General features: G+C 41.4%; 1 protein-coding gene across 1 annotated transcript in view; it reads left to right on the top strand.

Moving 5' to 3' along the window:
* LOC145345358 (CUB and sushi domain-containing protein 1-like) overlaps positions 1–23,857 on the top strand; it is a 1,850,124-nt gene that overhangs the window by 1,583,163 nt on the left and 243,104 nt on the right. Inside the window, exons 37-38 of the mRNA XM_080193174.1 lie at positions 15,213–15,331; positions 22,111–22,180. Coding sequence (XP_080049300.1) covers positions 15,213–15,331; positions 22,111–22,180 — 189 coding nt within the window. The remainder of the gene's footprint in view (positions 1–15,212; positions 15,332–22,110; positions 22,181–23,857) is intronic.

Genomic DNA, 23,857 nt, shown 5'->3' with positions numbered 1-23,857 from the left:
CCTTAAAAACATTCAATGAGGTAGCCTCAACTGTTCCACTGGGCAGGGAATTCCACAGATTCACAACCCTTTGTGTGAAGAAGTTCTTCTTCAGCTCAATCCTAAAGCTGCTTCCCCTTATTTTAAAGCTATGCCCCCTTGTTCTAGTTTCACCCACCAGTGGAAGTAACTTCCCTGCCTCTATCTTATCTATTCCCTTAATAATCTTATATGTTTCTCTAAGTTCTCCCCTCATTCTTCTGAATTCCAATGAGTATAGCCCCAGTCTACTCAGTCTCTCCTCATAAGCCAACCCTCTCAACTCCAGAATTAACCTAGTGAATCTCCTCTGCACACCCTCTCTGGTGCCAGTATATCCTTTCCCAAGTAAGGAGACCAAAACTGTACGCAGTACTCCAGGGGTGGCTCACCAGCACCTTATACAGCTGCAACAAAATCTCACTGTTTTTAAATACCATCGCTCTCGCAATAAGGGATTTCTGCTTTTGCCCATATATTGGACTGTGCACTCAGCCACCTAAGAACACACACATCTCACTCACTGGGTGGGATTTTGCAGCCTTGCTCCATCCGAGGCCAGAAAATCCCACCCGATGTCAACGGACCTTCCCATTGTCTGCCCCAGTTCCCATGGCAGTTGTGTGTAGAATTCCGGCAGCTATATCAGATGCTTGATCATCAATTTTGCACTTGCAAAAATTGGATTGGAGCCATTTACTTTCGAGCACATGATGCCATCTGGTTCTATTCACTCGGCCTTGAATACTCTATATCCATACAGTATATCCAGTGCTCTAATTCCAGTAAAGATTTCTAGCTTATCTGCATTTTCTGCAATACATCTGTTCACTTCAGTTGACAGTCCCCGCTGACCATAACTCTGTTGAAATAGATAGATCTGGTACGTCAATGTGCAGTCATATGATAGCCTCAGAAAGCTATTTATTCAACACAGAATAAGCTTACTGAAGCGTACCCATTGCCTATGCTATTATCAGCTGTTCCAGTTGTAAATCACATTGGCTTTTGATAAGTACAGTACTCTGCTGCAGTACTGAGAGATCTCCCATTCATTCTGTTGAGTTGTGATGACATTGTGGACTTCATTAGAAACCACATTTCCTATACTAGGAGGCAGTGGTTGGATATACAGGGAGAAATGAACTAATGAGTAATAGTCAAGACCCTGTAGGAACAAAAGACAGTGCGATTTTACTTTTCAATTTCAAAATGCCTTTTTACCTCTATCTGACTTAAATTTTACATTTAATTTTGTGCGTACTTTACGCAAAGAAGAAATTCAAGGCATAACCCGTACACATAAAGTAAAATAATTTATCATACAACAAACAAATATGGGCCTGGAATTAAATAATGCCTAAAGTTATTATTCAACTGTGATGTGCTATCACAGCAAAAATTTTAAACCATCTAACTCCAGAATGCATTCCTTATTGGAGAAAAGACCAAAAAGGAAGTTTTAAATATACTTACGGATTGTTTCAGTTCATTTCTTACTGTCACAGGTAGGCTTCCAATAACACTGCATTGAAGTTACTTTGAAAATCTCCTGGTTGCCACAACCCGGCATTTGCTCGGAGAATTTAGCATGGTCAGTGCACCTCACCAGCACGTCTTTGGGAAGGTTGGTGCAGTTTTTGAGGCATGTTAAAATTTTGTAGAAGGCTTGAGGTCCATGAGTAGTTTCATAACATATGTTCTCCTTTGACCAATGATGATTTGTATTTATGTAACAGCTTTAGCATATTAGTATGTCCTAAGGTACTTCACTTGGTGCTGTTCCTGCAGCAAGTGTTTGAAAAAGGCACACATGGTCAGTTACATTCTCTTGATCGAGACCACACACTTGGAATTCTTGCTTGTATTCACAGTTCAGGAAGTACTTGGCACTTCCTGCACCCTTTGTCATGCTCTCTGATAGAAGTAATTCAGTTTTGTGAGTTACCATAGTAATCTGCCTCCTGTAACATCTACGACATGTGACTCAATAGTACTTGTATTCCAACCGGTCGAAAGCCAATTTCACTCTTGTTATACAAAATTTTATTTTATTGTATATGTTTTCTTCCAGCCCTACAGTCATAATGAACAAGAGTGCCTGCAGGTATGCAGTGACCCTGAGCAGGGTCGCATTCCTAGCTCCAAGTTGCCTCGCAGCTGATTTTATAGTTGAATTGAGAATTCTTCTTTACAAGTTGCAAACTGCCAACAAAACCTTGGTTAGAATACAAGCTTTGTTACTCTATGAACTTCTATATCTCATTAATTGAGATGCTAGCTGTGAAGGCTAAAAGGGTTTTCTAATCATTTTCAACTGGTGTGAAGCAAGCCAAACAACTCATCGTGTGATCCCAAGCCCATCTTATCCCCACCCTGTTTAGAACTTAGGAAAGCATTGGCATATACCAGTGAAGTAGTCATAGGTGTTTACAGTATGGAAACAGGCTCTTCGACCCAACTTATCCACGCCGCCCAGTTTTTACCAAGCTGACAAATGCCCAATCTTCCTGATCTGTGACTGCAAAATGTCAACTTCAAGTAATGTCGCAGCTGTTTTTGACATATTTCTGTTTGTGGGGCTTCTGTTCTGTCCATAACATTTCAACAAAACTGAATTACGAGTTTCGAGGCTGCGAAGCAATCAACGGCCACAGCAATAATTGGTAATATAGCAGCTTTCTTGTAATGGAACTCCCTAAGGCCTGAAGTGTTTCAAAGCACAATGATCAAATAAACTGCGTGAGATGCGAGGAAGGTTACTAAAAACTTGGTCATAGAAGTCAATTCTAGGGAACACCTTAATGGAGGAAAGAGTAGTGGAGAGGCTTATGGAGAGAATACCAGTGTTTATGGACTATGCACTTGAAGTCATGACCTCCCTAGTGGTGGAGCAATTCATATCTAGGATGCTGAACAGATCAAAACAAGAAGAGTCATAGTTATTTTGGAGAGCTGTGGGACTGGAAAGGATGCCGAGAAAGAGGCTCAGGGCCTAGGAGAGATTTAAATTTATGATGTTGCTTTAACCGGGGACCAGTGTCGGTCACCAAGCCCACGGGTAATGGATAAAAGAAAAGCGGTGCAGGTCAGCACATAGTCAGCAGAGTTTTAGATGAAATCATGTTTTCAAAGGGAAGCTGGCCAGGTGTGTGTTACATTAGTCAGGCCGGGAGGCAACATAGGCATGGAAGAGGGTTTCAGTAGTGGGACTGTAGAGGCGGGTGTCGAGTCCTGTGATGTTATGGAGGTGGAAATAGGTAGTCTTCGTAATGGCCTGGATGTATCGTCAGACACACAACTTCACACACCAAATTGACCCTCAGATAACTGACTAAGAAAAATAAGCGCAGTAACATCTGGTGGCATTAATAGCTGACTGCCCGTGCTTCAACTAATGGAACACAAATCCAATTTCCTTAATAACTATCAGAACATAAGGATTAGGAGCAGGAGTAGGCCATCTGGCCCCTCGTGCCTGCTCCGCCATTCAATAAAATCATGGCTGATCTTTTTGTGGACTCAGCTCCACTTACTTGCCCGCTCGCCATAACCCTTAATTCCTGTACTGTTCAAAAATGTATCTATCCTTGCCTTAAAGACATTCAATGGGATAGCCGTAACTGCTTCACAGGGCAGAGAATTCCACAGATTCACAACTCTGTGTGTGAAGAAGTTCCTCCTCAACTCAGTCCGAAAACTGCTTCCCCATATTTTGAGGCCATGTTCCCTAGTTCTAGTTTCATTTGCCAGTGGAAACAAGTTCCCTTACCTCGTCTCTTCATAATCTTATATGTTTTATAAGATCTCCCCTCATTCTTCTGAATTCTATTGAGTATAGCCCCAATCTACTCAGTCTCTTCTCATAAGTCAATCCTCTCAACTCTGGAATCATCTTAGTGAATCTCTTCCACACCCCCTCCAGTGCCAGTATATCCTTTCTCAAGTAAGGAGACCAGAACTGTACACAGAACTCCAGATGTGGCCTCACCAGCACCGTATACAACTGCAACATAATCTCGCTGTTTTTAAACTCCATCCCTCCAGCAATGAAGGACAAAATACCATTAATTACTTGCTGCACCTGCAAACCAACTCCTTATGATTGCACAAGGACACCCAGGTCCCTCTGCATTTAGTACCATTTAAATAATAGTTCATTTTGCTGTTATTCCTACCAAAATGGATGACCTCACATTTACCAACATTAGAATCATTGAACCCTACAGTGCAGAAAGCGGCCCTTTGGCCCATTGAGTCTGCACCCAACACAATCCCACCCAGGCCCTACCCCCATATCCCTACATATTATAACCACTAACCCCTGTAACCGACGCATCCCTGGACACTAAGGGGCAATTTCTTAGCACGGCCAATCAACCTAACCCGCACATCTTTGGACTGTGGGAGGAAACTGGAGGAAACCCATGCAGACACGAGGAGAATGTGCAAACTCCACACAGACGGTGACCCGAGCCGGGAATCGAACCCAGGACTCTGGAGTAGTGAAGCAGCAGTGCTAACCACTGTGCTACCGTGCCGCTCCATATTGTACTCCATCTGCCAGACTCTGGCCCATTACCTATATCCCTTTGCAGACTTTCAATGTCTTCTGCAGATTTTGCTCTGCCACTCATCTTAGTGTCATCTGCAAATTCTGGCACATTACATTTGGTCCCAACTCCAAATCATCTATATAAATTGTAAACATCCCTGAGGTACACCACTAGTCACTGATTGCCAACCAGAAAAATATCCATTTACCCCCACTTTGCTTGCTGTTTGTTAACCAATCCTCTATCCATGTTAACACATTACCCGTAACATCGTGCACCTTTATCTTATGTAGCAGTCTTTGGTATGATACCTTGTCAAATGCCTTCTGGAAATCCAGGTACACCAACCACATCCACAGGTTCTCCATTGTCCACCGCGCATCTGATGTTCTCAAAGAATTCTACCAAATTAGTCAAACACGTTCTTCCCTTCATGAACCCATGCTTACAAATGGGACATTTTATATCCGGATGTCTTAGTATTTCCTCCTTGATGATAGATTCAAGCATTTTTCCTCCTACAGAAGTTAAGTTAACCGGCCTATAGTTACCCGCCTTTTGTCTACCTCCTTTATTAAACAGGGGCATCACAGTTACTGTTTTCCAATCTGCAGGAACCACCCCAGAGTCTAGTGAATTTTGGTCAATTACCACTAGTGCATTTGCTATTTCTCCTGCCACCTCGTTTGGCACCTTGGGATGCATTCCATCAGGACCAGGAGACTTGTCTACCTTTAGCCCCATTCACCTGCCCAATACTACTTCTTTCGTGATAATGATAGTTTCTAGGTCCTCACCTGCCACAGCCTTCCTGTCATCAATTTTTGGCATGTTATTTGTGTCTTCCACTGTGAAGATTGATACAAAATACCTGTTCAATGCCTCAGCCATTTTCTTATTTCCAGTTATTTCATCCCTCTTATTATCTAAAGGACCAATGTGTGCTTTGGCCACACTTTTTCACTTTACATATTTATAGAAACTTTTGCTGTCTGTTTTTATATTCTGAGCTAGTTTACTCTCATAATCCATCTTACTTTTCTTTATAGTTCTTTCCGTGGCTTTCTGCTGACCTTTCAAGATTTCCCAATCCTCTACGTTCCCACTAATCTTTGCCACTCGTAATGCCTTGAGGTTAATCTTAATCTTATTTCACTGTATTCTATTTGCAATATCATAGATAGAGAACACAACTTTCTGGCAACTGTTTAGGTACTCATATTTTCATAGGAAGACTCCTTTGTTATCTTGTGGCAAATAAATATCACATATGCCAGCACCAAGGCCATTTCTTCTGCCTTGTATGCATTTTCTTTCAATTTGATCTCCTCCTTTATTTCCTTAGATATCCATGGCTGATTATCTCTTTTTCTACAGTCCTTCCTTATCACTGGTATATAATTTTGCTGAGTGCTGTGAAAGATTGCTTTGAAAGTCCTCTACTGTTCCTCAATTGTCGCACTATAAAGTGTTTGCTCCCAGTCTACCTTAGCCAATGCCCCCCTCATCCCTTTGTAGTCTTCTTTGTTTAAGCACAAGACACTGGTATTGGATTTTACTTTCTCCATCTCTCCATCTGTATTTTAAATTCAACCACACTGTGATCGCTTCTTCCGATAAAGATCTGGCAGAAGCTGCACAGTTGTAGTTAAGGGCAAAGCAGGACCAAAACAACCTTAATGCTTGACAGTGTTAATACTGCCCTTGAAGTGAGAATAGGGAGCCTGGTTAACAGACAAATAAGTATTTACACAAATAAATAATTTACCCATTTTAAAATGACGCCTGGAAGTCAATCTTAATCTTAATTCACTGTAAACTATTTGCAATATCACAGATAGACAATACAACTTTCTGGCAACTGTTTAGGTACTCATATTTTCATAGGAAGACTCTTTTGTTATGACAGCGTTTCAACGTGTGGCAAATAAATATAGCATATGACAGCACCAAGACCATTTCTTCTGCCATTCACATACGCACATGAGATGGCTGCCCATTTGGACATTTCGTTGATACATTTCATGTTCCTTAATCTGTTATTTTGCCCACTTGCAAAGCTAAATGGCATGTATCAGCATGCTTGTATGTAGCGGGAAATTAACATAACCTGCAGCTCCTCAGAAGAAATGGCCTCAAAGATTTTGTAAATGCAATCTGTAGGGATAGTTTGAAGTCAGAAGCTTCCTCCAAGCTCAAAAGTTTTTTTTTCCTTTTTGTCCTGTCCTCATGTGCATTCTTCCCTTCAAATGAGAAATACGCTGCAGTGTGAAGTTGCCATATACTTTAAGGAGTATCTTCTGCCATCATTCTAAATCATGCCCTTGTACCATTCCTCTGGGCAAAAGGAGGGGAACAAAGAAGAGTTGATTGTCTCATCCCTGTCAAACATTTCATGGCATCTGCATCATCCGCTCATTGCCAAAGACTAGAACATATATACATGCTCAGAAGCTGTGGATTGAGATTTGGTTGCAAGGGGGAATTTTCTGAAGCAGAAATCAGGCTTGAGAAGGATGAAGTAGCAGCAACCGATTGTCTCGAGTGCCAGCTCACTCAGCTGCTGCTCCTCCTGACTGTAATCTCTCGGAGTCTGTCTGACAATGCAGTTTCATATTAAATCGGCAGCAATTTATGCTGTGAGTTAAAAAGCTGCGCAGTTTTTTGGCATCTATGGAGGGGTGTACAACCCTCATCCTTGGTGTGTCTGACTGAGCTGCTGACCACCATTGGGACCATGACCCAGTTTATGATCCTCTACAGCATTGTACATCACTTTGATCATTACGTTGATATTTACCTGAGGTGGTCAGGTAAATATCTAATTGAACTACTTAAATGGTTGATTAATCTCAATGAAAGAGGAAAGGGATAAGAGATAGAATGGTCTGAAGAGGCTGAAGATTACCTGGTTAAAGTTGTGAAGGTTGCTGAATGTTTGCCAAGATAGGTGAAATACTACAAATGATATGCAGGCATCCTTGTAAAATAATATGTCAGCCTTGTTTTCCCGAGCTTTGTCCAGATCTCTAATCTCCAGCACTTTGTGCTGCACACGAATGAACGCTTTTTACTGGGTCTTCTTTCCTAATCTTGCTCCTCTTCTTTACACGATGTTCTGCCTTGTCCTGCAGAGCAAAGTGGGGAGAGCGGTAGCGAAAGACTGTGTTAAGATAAGTAGAGATGTGTACAGCTGGTCCATATCTGCTGGGAGATGAGGAAGAAGTGAAGTGGATTGACAGTGGACTGGTGATGTCTATACCTGCAAAGTCAAATGTGGAATGTGAACTGAGGAAGCAGTCCTGGTGCGAGAACGTGAGAAGGCAATGCTGTTTATGTAAGGAAGGCAGTGGAAGAGGTGAATCTGTTTGCAATGAGAGTGAGGCTGGTAGCGTGTCCTTGGAAATTGAATGTGAATGGATGTGTTGAAGGGAAGGGAATGATTCAGAGTGTTGACTGAGGGTTGAAAAGAGTAGTATTGAGAGGGATGGAGAGATAAAGAGCTACACTCACCCATGATGACCTTGTGAGATAATCAAGCCTCGTTCTACAACGAAATCAAGCTCTGAGAGTGATATTGCTGGCACAGAGCCAGCCAGCTTTCTCCATTCAGATTATAAATAGTTGCCATGGGGATTCTTTTGCAAGCCACGAGGGCAATTGTACCTCTCTTTTTACTCCTCCCCTCACCACCAGGGTTTCCAAGAAGGCATGAAAAAAAAATAGTAGGGGGGCCCAGCAATTTATTTGTCTGATCCCCTTTGTTAAAAATAATATTGGAACGCAATACATGTTTAGCCTCACTTTAAAAGGTGCTGTCCCACTTTAAATTGACCTCAAGGTGCTTGTTTGAACTTGTCTGGTGAATGGATTGTGGGCAGAGTGCTCATTTCCCATCCTGATCAGATGAGGAGCCTCTCAGCAATTCAGAGGAGGCTGATGCCATGGAGGTTTCCCTGCCCCCTGCCACTCCGATTCAGAGCCCGCGTTCAAATCAGAGCTTTACTGTTGCATTATGAACTGCCACGCTTAGAAATGAGTTGCTTTATAGGCCTCTGATTGTTATCAGAAAAAGGCTATTGAGCTCAGTTCCCTATAGAATTCTGGCATTTCACTGATCCATGCAATTTGGAGGCTATAACTGAACAGATAGGCAATTAATTTCTCTCCTCTCTAAACATTGTATTGGAAATGCAAGTTGTGAAATGGAGTAAAATAAGGTCATTTAGATATTTTATAAAGCATGACACTGACATCTTCCTGAGTGCCATTATAAAAGTGTAGTAATGTTATGAAGGACAGATACAAAATGAATCCCCATTCTGTTCGACTCGCCATGATTTGACATTTAAAATGTTTTGATTGTGATGTTACCTCCCCACATTTGCAAAAGAGTGCCAGTACACTTTTAAAACAAAGAATAAACAAGATAAAATTAGTTATATTACATGAGACAAAAAGATTGGAAAGGTTTCGCTATCTATCCACATTGCTTGTAGTTAATGAGTAAGAACTCTTCTTGTCTGGAATTGTGTGCTTTTGGGACAGCTTAGAATCACAGAATCATAGACACTTCTTTTCACAAGAGCCATAGAATCCCTACAGCACTGAAGGAGGCCATCCGGCCCATCAAGTCTGGACCAACTTTCCAAAAGAGCATCTGACCCAAGTCCTCCTCTACGCCCAATCCCCCTAACCTTGCGCATTCACTGCAGTTAATCCACCTCACCTGCACATCTAAGTATTGCGGGAGGAGACTGGAGCACCCGAAAGAAACCCACACAGACACGGGGAGAACGTACAATCTCCACATAGACAGGCAACCAAGGCTTGGGTGGAACCCAGGTCTCTGGTGCTGTGAGGCAGCAGTACAACAACTGTGCCACCGTGCTATCCCTATCTGGTTGTCCCTTTTACACTGCACAGGAGAGAAAATCAGAACATATGCCATAAGTTATATATGGGCACATAAATACAATGTTTTAACTAATATTGGGAAATAATAGCTTTATTTCCCAATTATCTTGATATACCTGCCCTCCAGCTGAAATTCTTCACTTGATGATTTTCCTGCCTCAATGAATGGAACCACCTACATAACGTATTCATAATGACGCTGAGGGTTGAGATGAATAAAAAGGGAGATAGATCAGCTGGAAAAATATGCAATAATGGATTTCAAAATGTATACTAAAAACTGGCTAAAGGACAAAATAAATACTGTTTCAGATAGCCACACAGGTTAACTATGATTCACTATTCTGATTTATATTGTCATCTGAATCTTTCAATAAGATTGCTTTCTTATGATTATTCTTTTCAATTCAGTGTCATTGTACAGAGCTGATTCCATAATCAGTGACCCTGAGTGAGTTGAGGAATCACTGATCAAAAAATCAGGTTGTGGGCCCATAATTTCCTCTGATTGCTGCTCCATGCTGTTGTGGGGTGCTGATTGCTACTTGGTAGGTATGATGATCCAGCTGATGATATACTGGATGAGTCATACTCCAGAGTGAAACCTGGCATGGCAGATCCTAACATTTTGTTGCTCTTGTAGAAACTGCGGAGGTCAATTTTTGAACACATTTGCAAAAGTGTGCCAGTATACTTCCAATACAAAGAATAAAACATTTATTAAACAACATGAACTTAACCATATGACACTAGACAAAAAGATTGGAGAGGTTTTGATATCTATACCAGAAAATGATTTAAACTCACATCATTCCTTTGATGCCACCAACCTTTCCAGGCACAAAACCCCAGTGAAGATTTACCACCATCTAACATCAAGATTCCTTGCTTGAGTTAGCTCCCTTTCAAACAGTATTCTTCTGGAGGACTGCTGACTATTCAAAAAATGCTTTTCTTCAGCAGCTAATTCTCCCTGCGACTCGCAAACAGAACAATCTGTACTCATTGTTCCTTAAAATGCATAACAAAGACATGAGTTCCAGAAACACAGCCCAGAAAACTTGTGGGACTTCTTATTAGAGATAATAGACCTTGTGCCTGCACTATCTGATATACACATACAAACTGACCGTCTATATTTCCCTGCCTCTCGTTAAAGGTTTCAGGACCCCTGTCACCAGACAACAGCATAGTTTTTTCTACTTGGTTTCTTTTTTAACCTCACAAAGCTACTAACCCCTTGGTAACCTATCCTTTCACATCAGCAGAGGTAAAACCTTATTGAAAATGCATATATACAAACAGGGCACCAGACTTCTCGGCTCCCCTCTCACAAAAACCTTTAAATGAAGCCATTATCGGACCACAAATTTTATGAAATTGGGCACACGAAATGGAAGCAAACTAAAGCTACCCTCAGAGCCCCTCCACTAAGAATCACAAAGTAGCAGACACTGATCAGTAGGCAAGAGCATGCTTTTAGAATGCAAATGAGGGCTAGCATGTAAGGGAAGCTGGACAGGATGGCACCTACAGGAACTAAATCTCCACCCCATCAAAATCAGCACCTTTAAACGGTCAAACAATCCATGGAGACACCTAAAATTAGCATAGTTAAGGTAACATTCCTGGCCCCTCAGAACCTCTTTTGAGATCAATGACACACCTATGGTTCAAACCCCGGAGATTCTAGACTATTAAGTAACCAATCAGACAAAACAATTAACACACACCTAAAACAATTTCCTCAACACTTGGAAACATCAAGATAGAATGGCTAAGGTCAAATACTGTAAATAAAGTATTAGCATTTGAATCGTATGCTGCTCCAAAGTTCAGGTATAACTATAGCCTGCTGCGAGGGAATGACAGAGCGCTTTTGGGACAGTCCGATTGTATGTCCTGACTGCACTTCTCCGTCGACGTAAAAGAAAATAAAGCTGTGCCATTATTGAACTTCGCCCTGAGTCCGTAGTGGTCATTTCGCCCACTCGCGCTAACAAAGCTAAAACCAGGCCTCATCATCTTAACACCAAAATATAAAATTTAGAGCGATGCATTGTTCCTGACACTAAGGGGGGAATTTTGAGAGAAGTATCCAGCTAGCATGAAAATGTGAGAGTTGCACATCCGTTTTTTGGGCACAGGCATTGAAAATGTGGGCTAGACTATTTCTAGCTGCTACAGGTAGTGGGCAGAGCTTAACTCACCAGCCAACCTGCCGGGGGAGCTATTGTGCATGTGTAGAGCTCTGTGTCAATAGCAATAGCAGAAGTTTGACAAACAGAGAAAGAACTGTCAGGCCTCTGCTGTTGCAGGACCCTGAACACAGCCCCCTCCCTCCACTGTAATTTCAGGGGCCCGTAGCTGATCACGAGCCCCACACTACCCGGAAATGCAGCCCGGGTGGTATGGGGCTCATCATTAGCCCCGACCCATTTCCAGCGAGAGGCTAACTTTGCCAGAAATCCAGTTCTCATAAGATCATGAGAGCCGAGAAATCAGGCCCGATCCTGACTTCTCAGCTCTGGTATGAGTTTACTGGTTTGCACTGCCCATCAGTGGGCGGGGTGAACTGGTAAAATTCCAGTTCAAATTTCAATGATGTATTCATAGTCTAAAGTATGCTCGCTGTAAGTCTTTATTACTACTTGAACAAATTACAAATATATAGCAAAGTGTTCAATCTGGGAGCTGTTTCCATATTTAGGTCTGCACACTGCCTTGTCCACCATCACATTGACTGTGAATTGCATGTCATGTGTTCTCTTAGAGTGCTGTGTTATCAATGCTATATGCAGTTCCATGTTAGCCTTGTGTGTGCCAGCCCCTTAAAGTAAACTTAGCATGAGAGTCCAGTCGATCGTTCTGGTGAAACACCCCAAACATCATCCTTGCTTTTCGTTCCAATTTTCCTCCACTTCTGCATTTTCAGCAAAAAGTGAAGCTTTTGCAGACATTGACAAGGACAGGTAACAGATGGGAAAAGTGGGATTGAAGCCACTGATAGCAACAACGGTTTTCTCCGCTGTAGAGGTTGGGATTAAAACAAAAGTCAGGTTGCAAAACATTTCACTAGCAGGGCAGCCTCAGATTCCCCTGCACCATCAGCAAGTTAGTAACTCGAGGATCAGGGCACCATTTTTAAAAGCTGCCCAATACACAGGAGTTTCCTCCAAAATGCTCCGCACAACTTCTGGTACTGCCTGGTCACTGCCCCTGGCGCTTTGCTTAGATGTAAAGAAAATATAATTGCTATAATTTATTATCAATTACCAGTAAAATGTTCTGTCACCTGACCAATCATTTTTTTTCCCTAAGGTCTGACATATGTTGAGATTTCTCCAGCCCAATCACGGCAGGTTTTCCCACAGCGAATCCATTCCAAATTCATGTTGATCACAGCAGAGACAGAAGAACCTCTAAGTGGAAGGACCCAGAATATCCCATCCTCTGTATCCTTGGGGCTTTTCTTCCTTCACAGATTCTGCAGTTCTTCTTAGTTTTATAATCTTTGTTCCTTCTTTACAATGCCCAGTTATACATACAAACAGAGATATGTATTTAAATGATCTTTTAGTTATTTGTCGAAGAAAGAAATTTGTCACACGATGGAGCTCAACACCAGTGTTTTATTTTCAGAACTTGGATTTCAATCGAGCTAAAATGATGAGTTGATGGCCTATTCCATTTGTCCACTTTCTCCAGCACTTTCAATCCATCTGTCCAAATTGTGCAGAGTTGTGATTTGAGTTCTGATCGCTTTGGGGATATGAATTCTGAACAAAATGGAGATACTCTAGGTTATAATGTTGTAGATCATTTTCCCTCTGTAATCAACATGTGCTTCTGTTGGATTGCCCAGCGATAATTTCTGCAGGGTAATACAGTCGTCCTCAGGTGGACTGATCTTTCTGTTGCTGATCATGCTGCCAGTAACTAGTGGGAGTGCAATAGGGTGGCATAGCTAATAACACATCACCTGCTTCGCTGGTGTTTAAGTACCAGTGGTCCTGGATGGGGGAAAGAGATAAAAATTCAAATAATAGATATTAGTGTTGAGAACAATTAAATACATCTTTCTTTTGTAAAAAAACATGTTCATGGATAGACGTCTTGTCTGATCCTCTATTAAGCTACCTTTGGCATTTTGCAAGCTCAGTAGTTTAATAGATGAGCAAACATTCATTTCTGACAAACCACCTTTCTGTCAAAAAGACTGATTTTTGGGCCATTTTATATTTCATCACATGTTCCACTGTGGCCTCATAGCACCTGCGTTGGTCGGTCCAGCTGGAAATCAACGAAAGGATAATCTAAACTAAAAATAATTATCTCACTTACATATTGAGAATTGTGTTTAATTAAAAATAAATCACTTGTGTCAAGCCAACATGACTTAATTGCACCTGGTGTAGTGTTTGTGAGTTAGGAGGCTTGCATCATTTGGTGCTTTATTTTCTGTAACCCGCTCAGTTTTCGACATGTCTGGCACTTGTTTGATTTGTGCTTCAGAAATTGGGTTGCAGAATGTTTAGTAAAGTTCTATGGCCCTTCGATACTCAGAGAATGTTTGGTGAAACATAGAATGAGAAAATCTTTGATCGAAAAGGGAATCAGTGGTTTATGAAGGCTGACAGGAAAGTGGAGTAAGGTCACAATCAGATCAACCTTGATGTTATTGAATAATGACGCAGGCAGGAGGTTGAATGAACTCCTGCTGCTCCTATTTCTTTTGCTCTTATTTTACCAATAAATGGGTGCTGGTAGAGCAGCAAGTCTTGCAGGAGCCACTAAAAGTGCCTGAGTGCAAAGAGATGAGGTGGAATGCATCAGGCAGGTAGATGGAAATTTCAACTATAGCTCATCTCTAATCCCTTGTATTTTGACAGAATGGAAATATTAATGTTGATTATGTCAAATCAATACACACTTCACTGTTTTCAAATACCTTTCCACTCCCTCCATGGAGTTAAATGAGAGCTTATTTTACAGAACATCCCAGGGTCTAAATGCTGAAATCCATTGCGTAGGAACAAGCAGCTGAATAACTTGGCAGCAAAAAAACCCAAAATCAGTTGACAGCCTATTCCCGTGTTGTTATTTCCCCTGGTGGTGTTCTTCACCCAACACTTGATTACCACTTGTCATCTATTAATTGGGCTCTTGTGGTTACTGAGTGGAATGTATTAAATAAATGCACTCATCACATTATTAAAATAGTTGCTCGCGAGCTTGCATTTGTACACTGAAAATGAGAGACTTTGGAATAAGGGCTTCCATCTTCACCAAAGGAGTGCCGCCAGCTGAGAATATTGCGAGGAAAGCAACATAAAGTGACAAACTTGCTGTTTTGATCAGACATAGCTGGATATTCATTTTCAGATAAAAGCAGAAAATTCGAATAAAGCGATTCTAATGAAGAGCCATACTCGTTAACGTGTCTTCCTGTTTCAAATTCTAGCATCATATTTTTCTTTTGTTATTATTCATCAAGAAGAAAATACTTACCAATGTTCTTATTATCGGATTCATGCCTGAAAATATATGAATTTAATGGGTTTAGTTATATTGCCAATATGTAGTCAGATGCATAAACAAACAGTTATTAAATGGATTGTCATATTTGCATGTTCTATAATTTTTATGAAATATTGCATTATGAGTTATCCAAATGTTTAGATTTCATTACTACCTTTGCTTCCAATTGTCTCACTGCAGCTGTTGGCCTTACAACTTGTCCTGATCCAGTGGTTCCGAGCAATGGCATCAAGATTGGAGACAGATACTTTGTTAATGATGTGGTGTCCTTCAGCTGTGAGTCTGGCTATGCACTGCAGGTAAGCTCAAGGAGGTATTTTGCTGTGTGGCTGTGTATTACTGTGACTCTTAATACTGCACTGTCGAAATGGGTGCACATTTGCATCAACTCTATTTCTTCAGTGTAACTTACTAGATTGGCGTGGGTGTAATTTCGACACGGTTCTTATTGCAGCGTTGCACAGATGTGCATAATTATATTACCGTAGTTCTATAATGCGCCACATGAATAATTATACCAGGGATAGTCATTGCAACCGATGATTTGCACAAATGAACCTAATTTGTAGACTTTGGGTGTCAAGATTCCAGATTTTTAAAATTCAGTTTTCCCTCCCATTGTGACATCTGTTTAAATTACAATTGGAATACAGAAAATGTGCCCACGAATGTATTTTCTCTTTCCATATTTCTGCTCCCAACACACAGTGTGCCTTCCACCCGAGTAACGGGATATATAGGATACATAAAGCATCAATCAGAAAGTCATACAGGACCGGGAATACATATAGCAGAAGGACTTGTGAAATGTGGCATTTTCGTCGCTGTTGTTTTTTTCCTTTCTTTCAGCCAGATGCTTGATCTGACTCTGCAGGGATTCCGTCATCCAGCTCCTAACTAAAAATGACAAGTAGCTGAGTCTAAAGGTTAACAGCTGTGATTAGTGAACAATGGGTGTGCCTTTTGTTTGTTTTATTCTGGTTTCCATTGAATGTGCTAGTCACATAATTGTCAGTTTGTGCAGCTCTCAAAGAAAGAACTTGTCTATTTTACGTCCTTAAAAATATTATCATGCAGGATGTAAAAAATGGAACATTATGTTCTCAGCAGTGCCTTTTTAACATAATGTACTCGCTGCCACACTCGACTTTGAACCGTTTAAAATGATTTGCGGCCCACTACCTTGTACAAAGCTTCAAAGGGAAGCATTTTTCTGAAAATAAAATAATTTCTCAGGCAGAAATGTTATTAACATCACATGATTTTGTTTCATGATTACAATGCTTTTTTCAAAAAGGATTTTGAAGTTTTTCAAAAATTAAGGGACTAAGCATAAAAGCATAATTTTCATCTTATTGAAGGATGGAATAATCAATCATTTTGTAACTTCATTATAGTTTAATCTCCTTGGTTATTGAGAATAAGTTTTGAATGGTCATAAATGTAGAAGGTCACACAAGGTCCAGCAATGTTTCCACAGTATGATTATTTGAGTATATTTGATAAATGGATTTGTATTGAATCAAATACATTTGATGAAGTGCAGACTCCCCCCCCGCTGCAGTTTGATGGCAGGTGTTAGCTCATGAATATGAAATTATTGTTTCCACGAGTGAATGAGCCCAAAACTACGGGTCAATAAAGTAAGACAGTCAGGTGACAGGAAAATCATTTTGGAGGATAAACAGCCACAAGGTAGGCTGAGTGGTCTGCTTGTGTGCTTTAAACTTCATGAAATGCAATGTAAAATCACCGCCCTAATTTGCTTAGAAGATTGTTTTGGATTGAGAAAACTCACTGCTCCATTTGGAATCTCTACAGTGCAGAAAGAGGCCTTTCGACCCATTGAGTCTGGACTGACTCTCCGAAAGAACATCCCTTCCTCTCCTCTGCCCTATCTCTGGAACCCTGCACATTTACCATGACTAATCCACCTAACCTTCACATCTTTGGGCACGATGGGGCAATTTAGCATGGCCAATCTGCTTAACCTGCATACCTTTAACTGAAGGAGGAAACCAGTGCACCTGGAGGAAACCCACATAGACATGGAGAGAATGTGCAAACTCCACACTTCACACCCACATACACATTCCATGCTCCATCCATGCCATTTCATTCACTGTACCCACTTCCTAGAACCACTCATAAATCTGCGGGGACTAACATATCCCCATGACTTCCACACCCCTCCATGTCAACCTTTGCCCTATACCCACCCCCATCTCTCTTCTTTGCTAACTTCATACCAGCTCGTGTCAAACCATGCCCCTCAACTCACCACCGTAAGCCTCCCATGCTCACCTGGTACCCAGTATGGGCAGACCTCAGGACTCATGCATAGATGAGTGAAAATAAAGTTTTCTAAAATAAAGTTCCCACGTGTTTATTGCAGCCTGCACTGGATTGAAAAATCACATTCGTATAAAGGCAATTCACTGCATTAGCATTATTTTGACGACACAAAGCCCGATAACAATAAACATTTGTTTATACAGGTGCACGTTTCCTTCTGACAGCAAGCATTGGAATTCATAGTCCCAGCTGTAGCAGTCAATCAAACTGAAATGGCAGGCACCCTACTGTAATAATGGATGGCTGTGAAATCAGTCACGCCTCACTAATCCAGGAATGGAAGCCGCAGGATATATCAGCAGACAGACTGAAATAGCAAGCAATGTTTTTTTAACACTCCAACATTGTTTTCAAAGATTTAAAGGCAGGATTTTTAAATGATAGTTCTGTTTGATGGATGCTTTTGACAAGTCCTCTTAACATTTTTGAGTATTGACAATCCATGAGTTTATTCACTTTCTATGCATACTGATGCCTGTTTTAATAATTTCGAAGGACACCTGACCTTGCTCAAAGGACTCATTCCCCCTCCCAGAAGGTGCCCCAGAACCAGGTCCAAAGGGCAAACCTTACCTCTTCTCCAACGCAGCACTCTTAGCAATCCAAAGAAACACACAAAGTTCAGACCAGCTCTTACCAGGTCTTCTCTACTTCTGGAATACAAAAATCTGACTTCAGTGGAGGAAGCTGGCCGTTTAAATTACCATGAATCATGCATGTATGAAATGCGTACTGCCCCCATTCCCACCCCTACAAAAAGGGGAAATATTGTGTTCAGCGGCTGAACTTACAATTCATGACACTTCCATCAGGAAATCTGAGCAGCGTCTTGATTTTTCACCTTTGGTGAGATGTAGTGACAGCCACTGGCAATGGAAATGTCAGCATTTGGTGCATGTCCATTTGTTGATTGGTGATGATATTCACAGAGAAAAATTCATTAATATGATGCGATTACTGCTAGTTTATTGAGCAGTAACTTGCTCTGTGATTAGGAAATTGTAGGTTCAATATTATTTTGCCCTTTTAAGACAGGTACATCCGAGATTTCTTTTTTGCTGCTGTGCAGAATAATGATGATATTTGAGATCTTTGGAATTGTGCTGCTAAATCTTGGAGCCTGGGGGTGGTTCCTGCTGCTTCATTAAAATACATTATTATTAAGCAGTTCTACCTCGTATGTGCTTCCGTACAAAGTTATATGCAGTTTTGTGCACTTGTGACCTCTAAATGAAAAATAACAAGGGAAACTCTTTAAATATTTACTGATGACAGGTAGATTATTTATGATAGGAAGAATGCTTAGCAAGCTCCCAGCTGAAATGGTGACACCAAAACTTCAGTAAGATTTTAATTCAGCACGCATGCGCCTTTATCGACATTTTCATGGGCCCAAACTTATGAACACGGATGGAGAAATTGGTATTGAAAAGTATTTATTTTCCTTTTCTCTCTGATCTGTGGACAGGTAGAAAATCATACAAAAATATCCGCTCAAAAAGTATCACAATGCATCCAGTAACTACTGGTTATCCACACATAGCATAACGTATTCTATGTTACATTATTTTTCTACTTAATGGAAAAAGCATTGATCTGTTGTTACAAACTTGATTGACAAGAAAACACCAACATATCCATCAAGCCTGCCTCACCTCATGTTGGTTGGATCATCATAGCTAAATACTTATTCTTGCAACCCCACCTGCAAAGAAATGTAATCACCTGGGTGGAAATAATAATGGAAGGAGCATTGTGCAAAATTTCCGTCTGAAAATGCCTCCTGAAACCACCACCATTAAGATCAAACTTAAGAGATTTCATGGACACGTCTACCTCTAAAGTCAATTTACCTTCTCTGTAATGTGATTTCTGTTACGATTAGGAACAAGTCCAGCTCCCTCTTGATGTGCAGAGACTCAGTACCCACGACACCAGCAGCAATATACATCAAAGGCTCATCATGCTGGGCAAAGAAGAATTGTCTAACATTCAGCTCATTCCTGCCCTCATGTTATCTGGCTCTCTCTGTCAGAGAGCCATATAGTATGGAAACAGGCTCTTTGGCCAACTTGTTCATACCGCCCAGTTTTTATCACTGAGCTCGTCCTAACCGGCTGCATTCGCCCCGCATCCCTCAAAACCCGTCTTACCCATGTACCTGTGTAAATGCTTTTTGAAAGATAAAATTGTACCTGCCTCTACTATTGCCTCTGGCAGCTCGTTCCCGACCACCCTGTGTGTGAGAAAATTGTTCCCCCCAGGCCCTTTTGGATTTCTCCCCTCTCACCTTAAACCTATGCCCTGTAGTTTTAGACTTCCCTACCTTTGGGAAAAGATGTTGAGAATCTAACTTATCTCTGCCCCTCATTATTTCAAAGACCTCTACAAGATCACCGCTGAGCCTCCTGTGCTCCAGGGAATAAAGTCCCTGTCTATCCAACCTCTCCTTATAACTCAACCCGTCAAGACCCGGTAACATCCTCATAAATCTTTTCTGCGTTCTTTCTAGATCAATAACATATTTTCTATAATAGGGTGACCAGAACTGTACATAGTACTCCAAGTGTGGTCTTAACAATGTCTTGTACAACTTCAACAAGATGTCCCAACCCCTGTATTCAATGTTCTGACCAATGAAACCAAGAATGCCAAATGTCTTTTTCACCACTTTGTTCACCTGCGACGTCACTTTGAAGGAGCTATGAACCTGTACCCCGAGATCTCTTTGTTCTAAAACATTTCCCAATGCCCGACCATTGACTGGCTCAATCTACCAAAATGCATCACCTCACATTTATCCAAATTAAACTCCATCTGCCATTCATCAGCCTACTGACCCATTGATCAAGATCCCATTGCAATCCCAGATAACCTTCTTTGCTGTCCACTATGCCACCAATCTTGGAGTCATCTGCAAACTTACTAACCATGCCTACTAAATTTCTCATCCAAATCATTAATATAAATAACAGTGGACCCAACGCCGATCCTTATGGCACAGGCCTTCAGTTTGAAAATCAACCCTCTACAACCATGCTCTGCCTTATATCATCAAGCCAATTTTGTATCCAATAGGCTACCTCATCCTGGATTCTATGAGATTTAATCTTTGCAACGACTTACCATGCAGTAGGTGCCTTGCTAACATTGACTGCACTGCCCTCATCTACCTTTTTGGTTACCCCTTCAAAAAACTCAGTCAAATTTATGAGACATGATTTTGCCACTCACAAAGCTATACTGACTGTCCCTAATCAGTCTTTGTCTCTCTCTGTCTCTCAGAATATCTTCTAACAACTTACCCACTGCAGACGTGAGGCTCACTGGCCTTTAGTTCCCAGGCTTTTCCCTGCAGCCCTCCTGAAACAAAGGCACAACATTTGCCACCCTCCAATCTTCAGATGCCTCATCTATGGTTGTCGATCCAAATATCTCTGCTGGGGACCCGCAATTTCCTCCTTAGCCTCTCATAATGTCCTGGTATATACCTCATCAGGTCCCAGGGATTTATCTACCTTGATGTGCTTTAAGACTTCCAGCACCACCTCCTCTGTAATATGTACACTCCGCAAGACATCACTGTTTATTTCCCCAAGTTTCCTAACATCCATTATTTCTCATCAGTATATACTGCTGAGAAAGAATTGATTTTGGATCTCACCTATTTCTTGTGGATCTCCACGTAGATGACCTTGTTGACCCTTAGGAGGCTCTACTATCTCCCTAGTTACTCTTTTGCCCTTTATGTATTTGTAGAAGCTGTTTGGATTCTCCTTTGCCTTATCCGCCAAAGTAATCTCGTGTCCCCTTTAGTGCCCTCCTGATTTCTCTCTCAACTCTACTCTGAAAACTTCTACATTCTTTAAGGGGTTTACTTGATCCTAGATGCCTATGCATGTCATATGCCTCCCCCTCCTTCTTGACAAGGGCCTCAATATCCCAAGTCATCCAGGGTATCCGACTTCTAAATGTTGCTCTTTATTCTAAAAGGATATTGCTTATCCTGGTTAACGCACTTCTGAAAGCTTCGCACTTCTGAAAGCTTCCCACTTAGCAGCAGTCCCTGGAATTAAACTGGAATTATCTACCAATGGGGGTCTTTCAAGCCCTTGCATTGTTTTATAAACCTCTGTCAGGTTACATTTAAGTCTGTGCTGCTCTAAGTTAACTACACAAAGTTGCAAATGTCTATCTGTGTAGCTCAAGTTCTTTAAGCTCACCCAATACATGCGGGGGGATAGCAAAACTGGGTACAGTGATCCGAATGTAGTCTAACCAGTAATCTGCAGAATGATACAATGGTGTCCTTTGACTCACAGTGAAACTGTAATTACAACTATTCTTACAACTCAACAACATTTTAGCCTCATCTACATTACTTATGGACCTTCAGTGATCTGTGCACAACAAGATCTCAGTCTTTTCTCTTCCAATCTATTTCATTATTGTTCCCTGCAAATGATACATTTATCTTCAATTGACCTTATCAATATGCAAAACCTCTGGTGTTAGATATTCGGATCTTAAAGGCTCATCACCAGTGCAATAATTTATTAATCCTTTGGCGGCAAGTAATGTAGTCACTGTTTATCAATTTTCCCTTTGGAATGCAGTAATAAAAATCAAAGTCTAATATTAAAGACATTAGTTTGCCCGGAAATGTCTTGGCTTTTTAACAATTGCTAATTGGTATATGGTCGGATTTATTTTAAATTCCCAGGGACAAGCCCATGTTTCTTGTATGCCTGGAACTGTTCGCCGCTGGAACTATCCACCTCCAATCTGCATTGGTAAGTTTGGAAAGATCTTGCTCATTTGGGGTATTTATCTTAAGTGACAAATGAAAAGCATTATGCTGCAATATTCATGAGGAATTTAGTGAGCAATGCTGAGATGATGTGGAATTGCTGGTGTTGGACTGGGGTAGACACAGTAAGTAGTCTCACACACAAGATTGAAATCCATAGTCTGACATGAACCACATTCCAAAGCTTTATTTGGTATCATGAGCTTTCGGAGCATTACCCTTTCATCAGGTGAGTGAAGAGTTTTGTTCACAAACAGGGCATATATAGACACAAACTCAATTGCAAGATAATGGTCGGAATGTGAGTTTTAACAGTAATCAAGCCTTTACAGGTGCAGACAATGTGAATGGAGGGAGCGTTAAAGAGATGTGTATGGTCTCCAGCCAGGACAGTTAGTGAGATTTTGCAAGCCCAGGCAAGTTGTAGGGGTTACAAATAGTGTGACATCAACCCAAGATGCTGGTTGAGGCCGTCCTCGTGTGTGTGGAACTTGACTATAGTTTCTGCTCAGCGATTCTGTGTTGTTGTGTGTCAAGTGTCGTTGTCATCCAGTACTTCCCCGGAGCGGAGAAGCTACAACATCTTCTCTGGAGCCTTCAACGTGTCATCCATGAAAACAAACATCTTGCCAAGGCCATCCCCGCACCTCCACTACTTGCCTTCAAACAACCATGCAACCTCAAACAGACTACTGTACGCAACAAACAGTGACCACGACACCACACAGCCCTGTCATAACAACCACTGCAAGATGTGCCAGATCACCAACACAGATGCCATCATCTCAGGCGAGAACACCACCCATCAGGTACATGGCAAATACTCTTGAGACGCGGCCAACATTGTCTAGCTGATACGCTGCAGGGAAGGATGTCCCGAGGCATGGTACATTGGGGAGACCATGCAGACGCTATGACAATGGATGAATGGATACCGCTCGATGATCACCAGGAAAGGGTGTTCTCTTCCTGTGGGGGAAGACTTTAGCAGTCACGGGCATTCAGCCTCTGATCTTCAGGTAAGCGTTCGCCAAGGCGGCCCTCGTGATACACAACAATCTAGAATCGCTGAGCAGAAACTGATAGCCAAGTTCTGCACACGTGAGGACGGCCTCAACTGAGGTCTTGGGTTCATGTTACACTATTTGTAACCCCCATGAATTGCCTGGGCTTGCAAAATCTCACTAACTGTCCTGGCTGGAGACAACTCACACCTCCTTAACCAGTGCTTAACCCTTTCTCCACTCACATTGTCTGCACCTGTAAAGACTTGATTACCTGTTAAAACTCGCATTCCAATCATTATCTTGTAACTGAGTTTGTGTCTATATATTGCCCTGTTTGTGAACCAAACTCTTCACTCCCCTGATGAAGGAGTAGTGCTTCAAAAGCTCGTGCTACCAAATAAACCTGTCAGAATTTTACCTGGTAATGTGAGAATGCTGAGATGGCATGCTGATATAGCCGAGAGATGCCAAAGACTTTTGCAGTGCTCACACTCCCAGTCCAATCATTGAACCAGAGAAAGTTTACAGCACAGAAGAAGGCCATTCAGCCCATCTTGTCCATGCCAGCCCAAACCAATCAAGTCACTCAATATGGACTGGGATTGAATCTGGTATCCACCTTTTTTTCTATTGATAACTGAACTAGCTTTAAA

This window comes from Carcharhinus amblyrhynchos, chromosome 7 (genome assembly GCF_965287045.1).
Source record: "Carcharhinus amblyrhynchos chromosome 7, sCarAmb.v2.hapA, whole genome shotgun sequence".
Lineage (NCBI taxonomy): Eukaryota > Metazoa > Chordata > Chondrichthyes > Carcharhiniformes > Carcharhinidae > Carcharhinus > Carcharhinus amblyrhynchos.
Note: the sequence above shows the minus strand (reverse complement) of the source record. Positions and strands in the feature narration are given on the sequence as shown.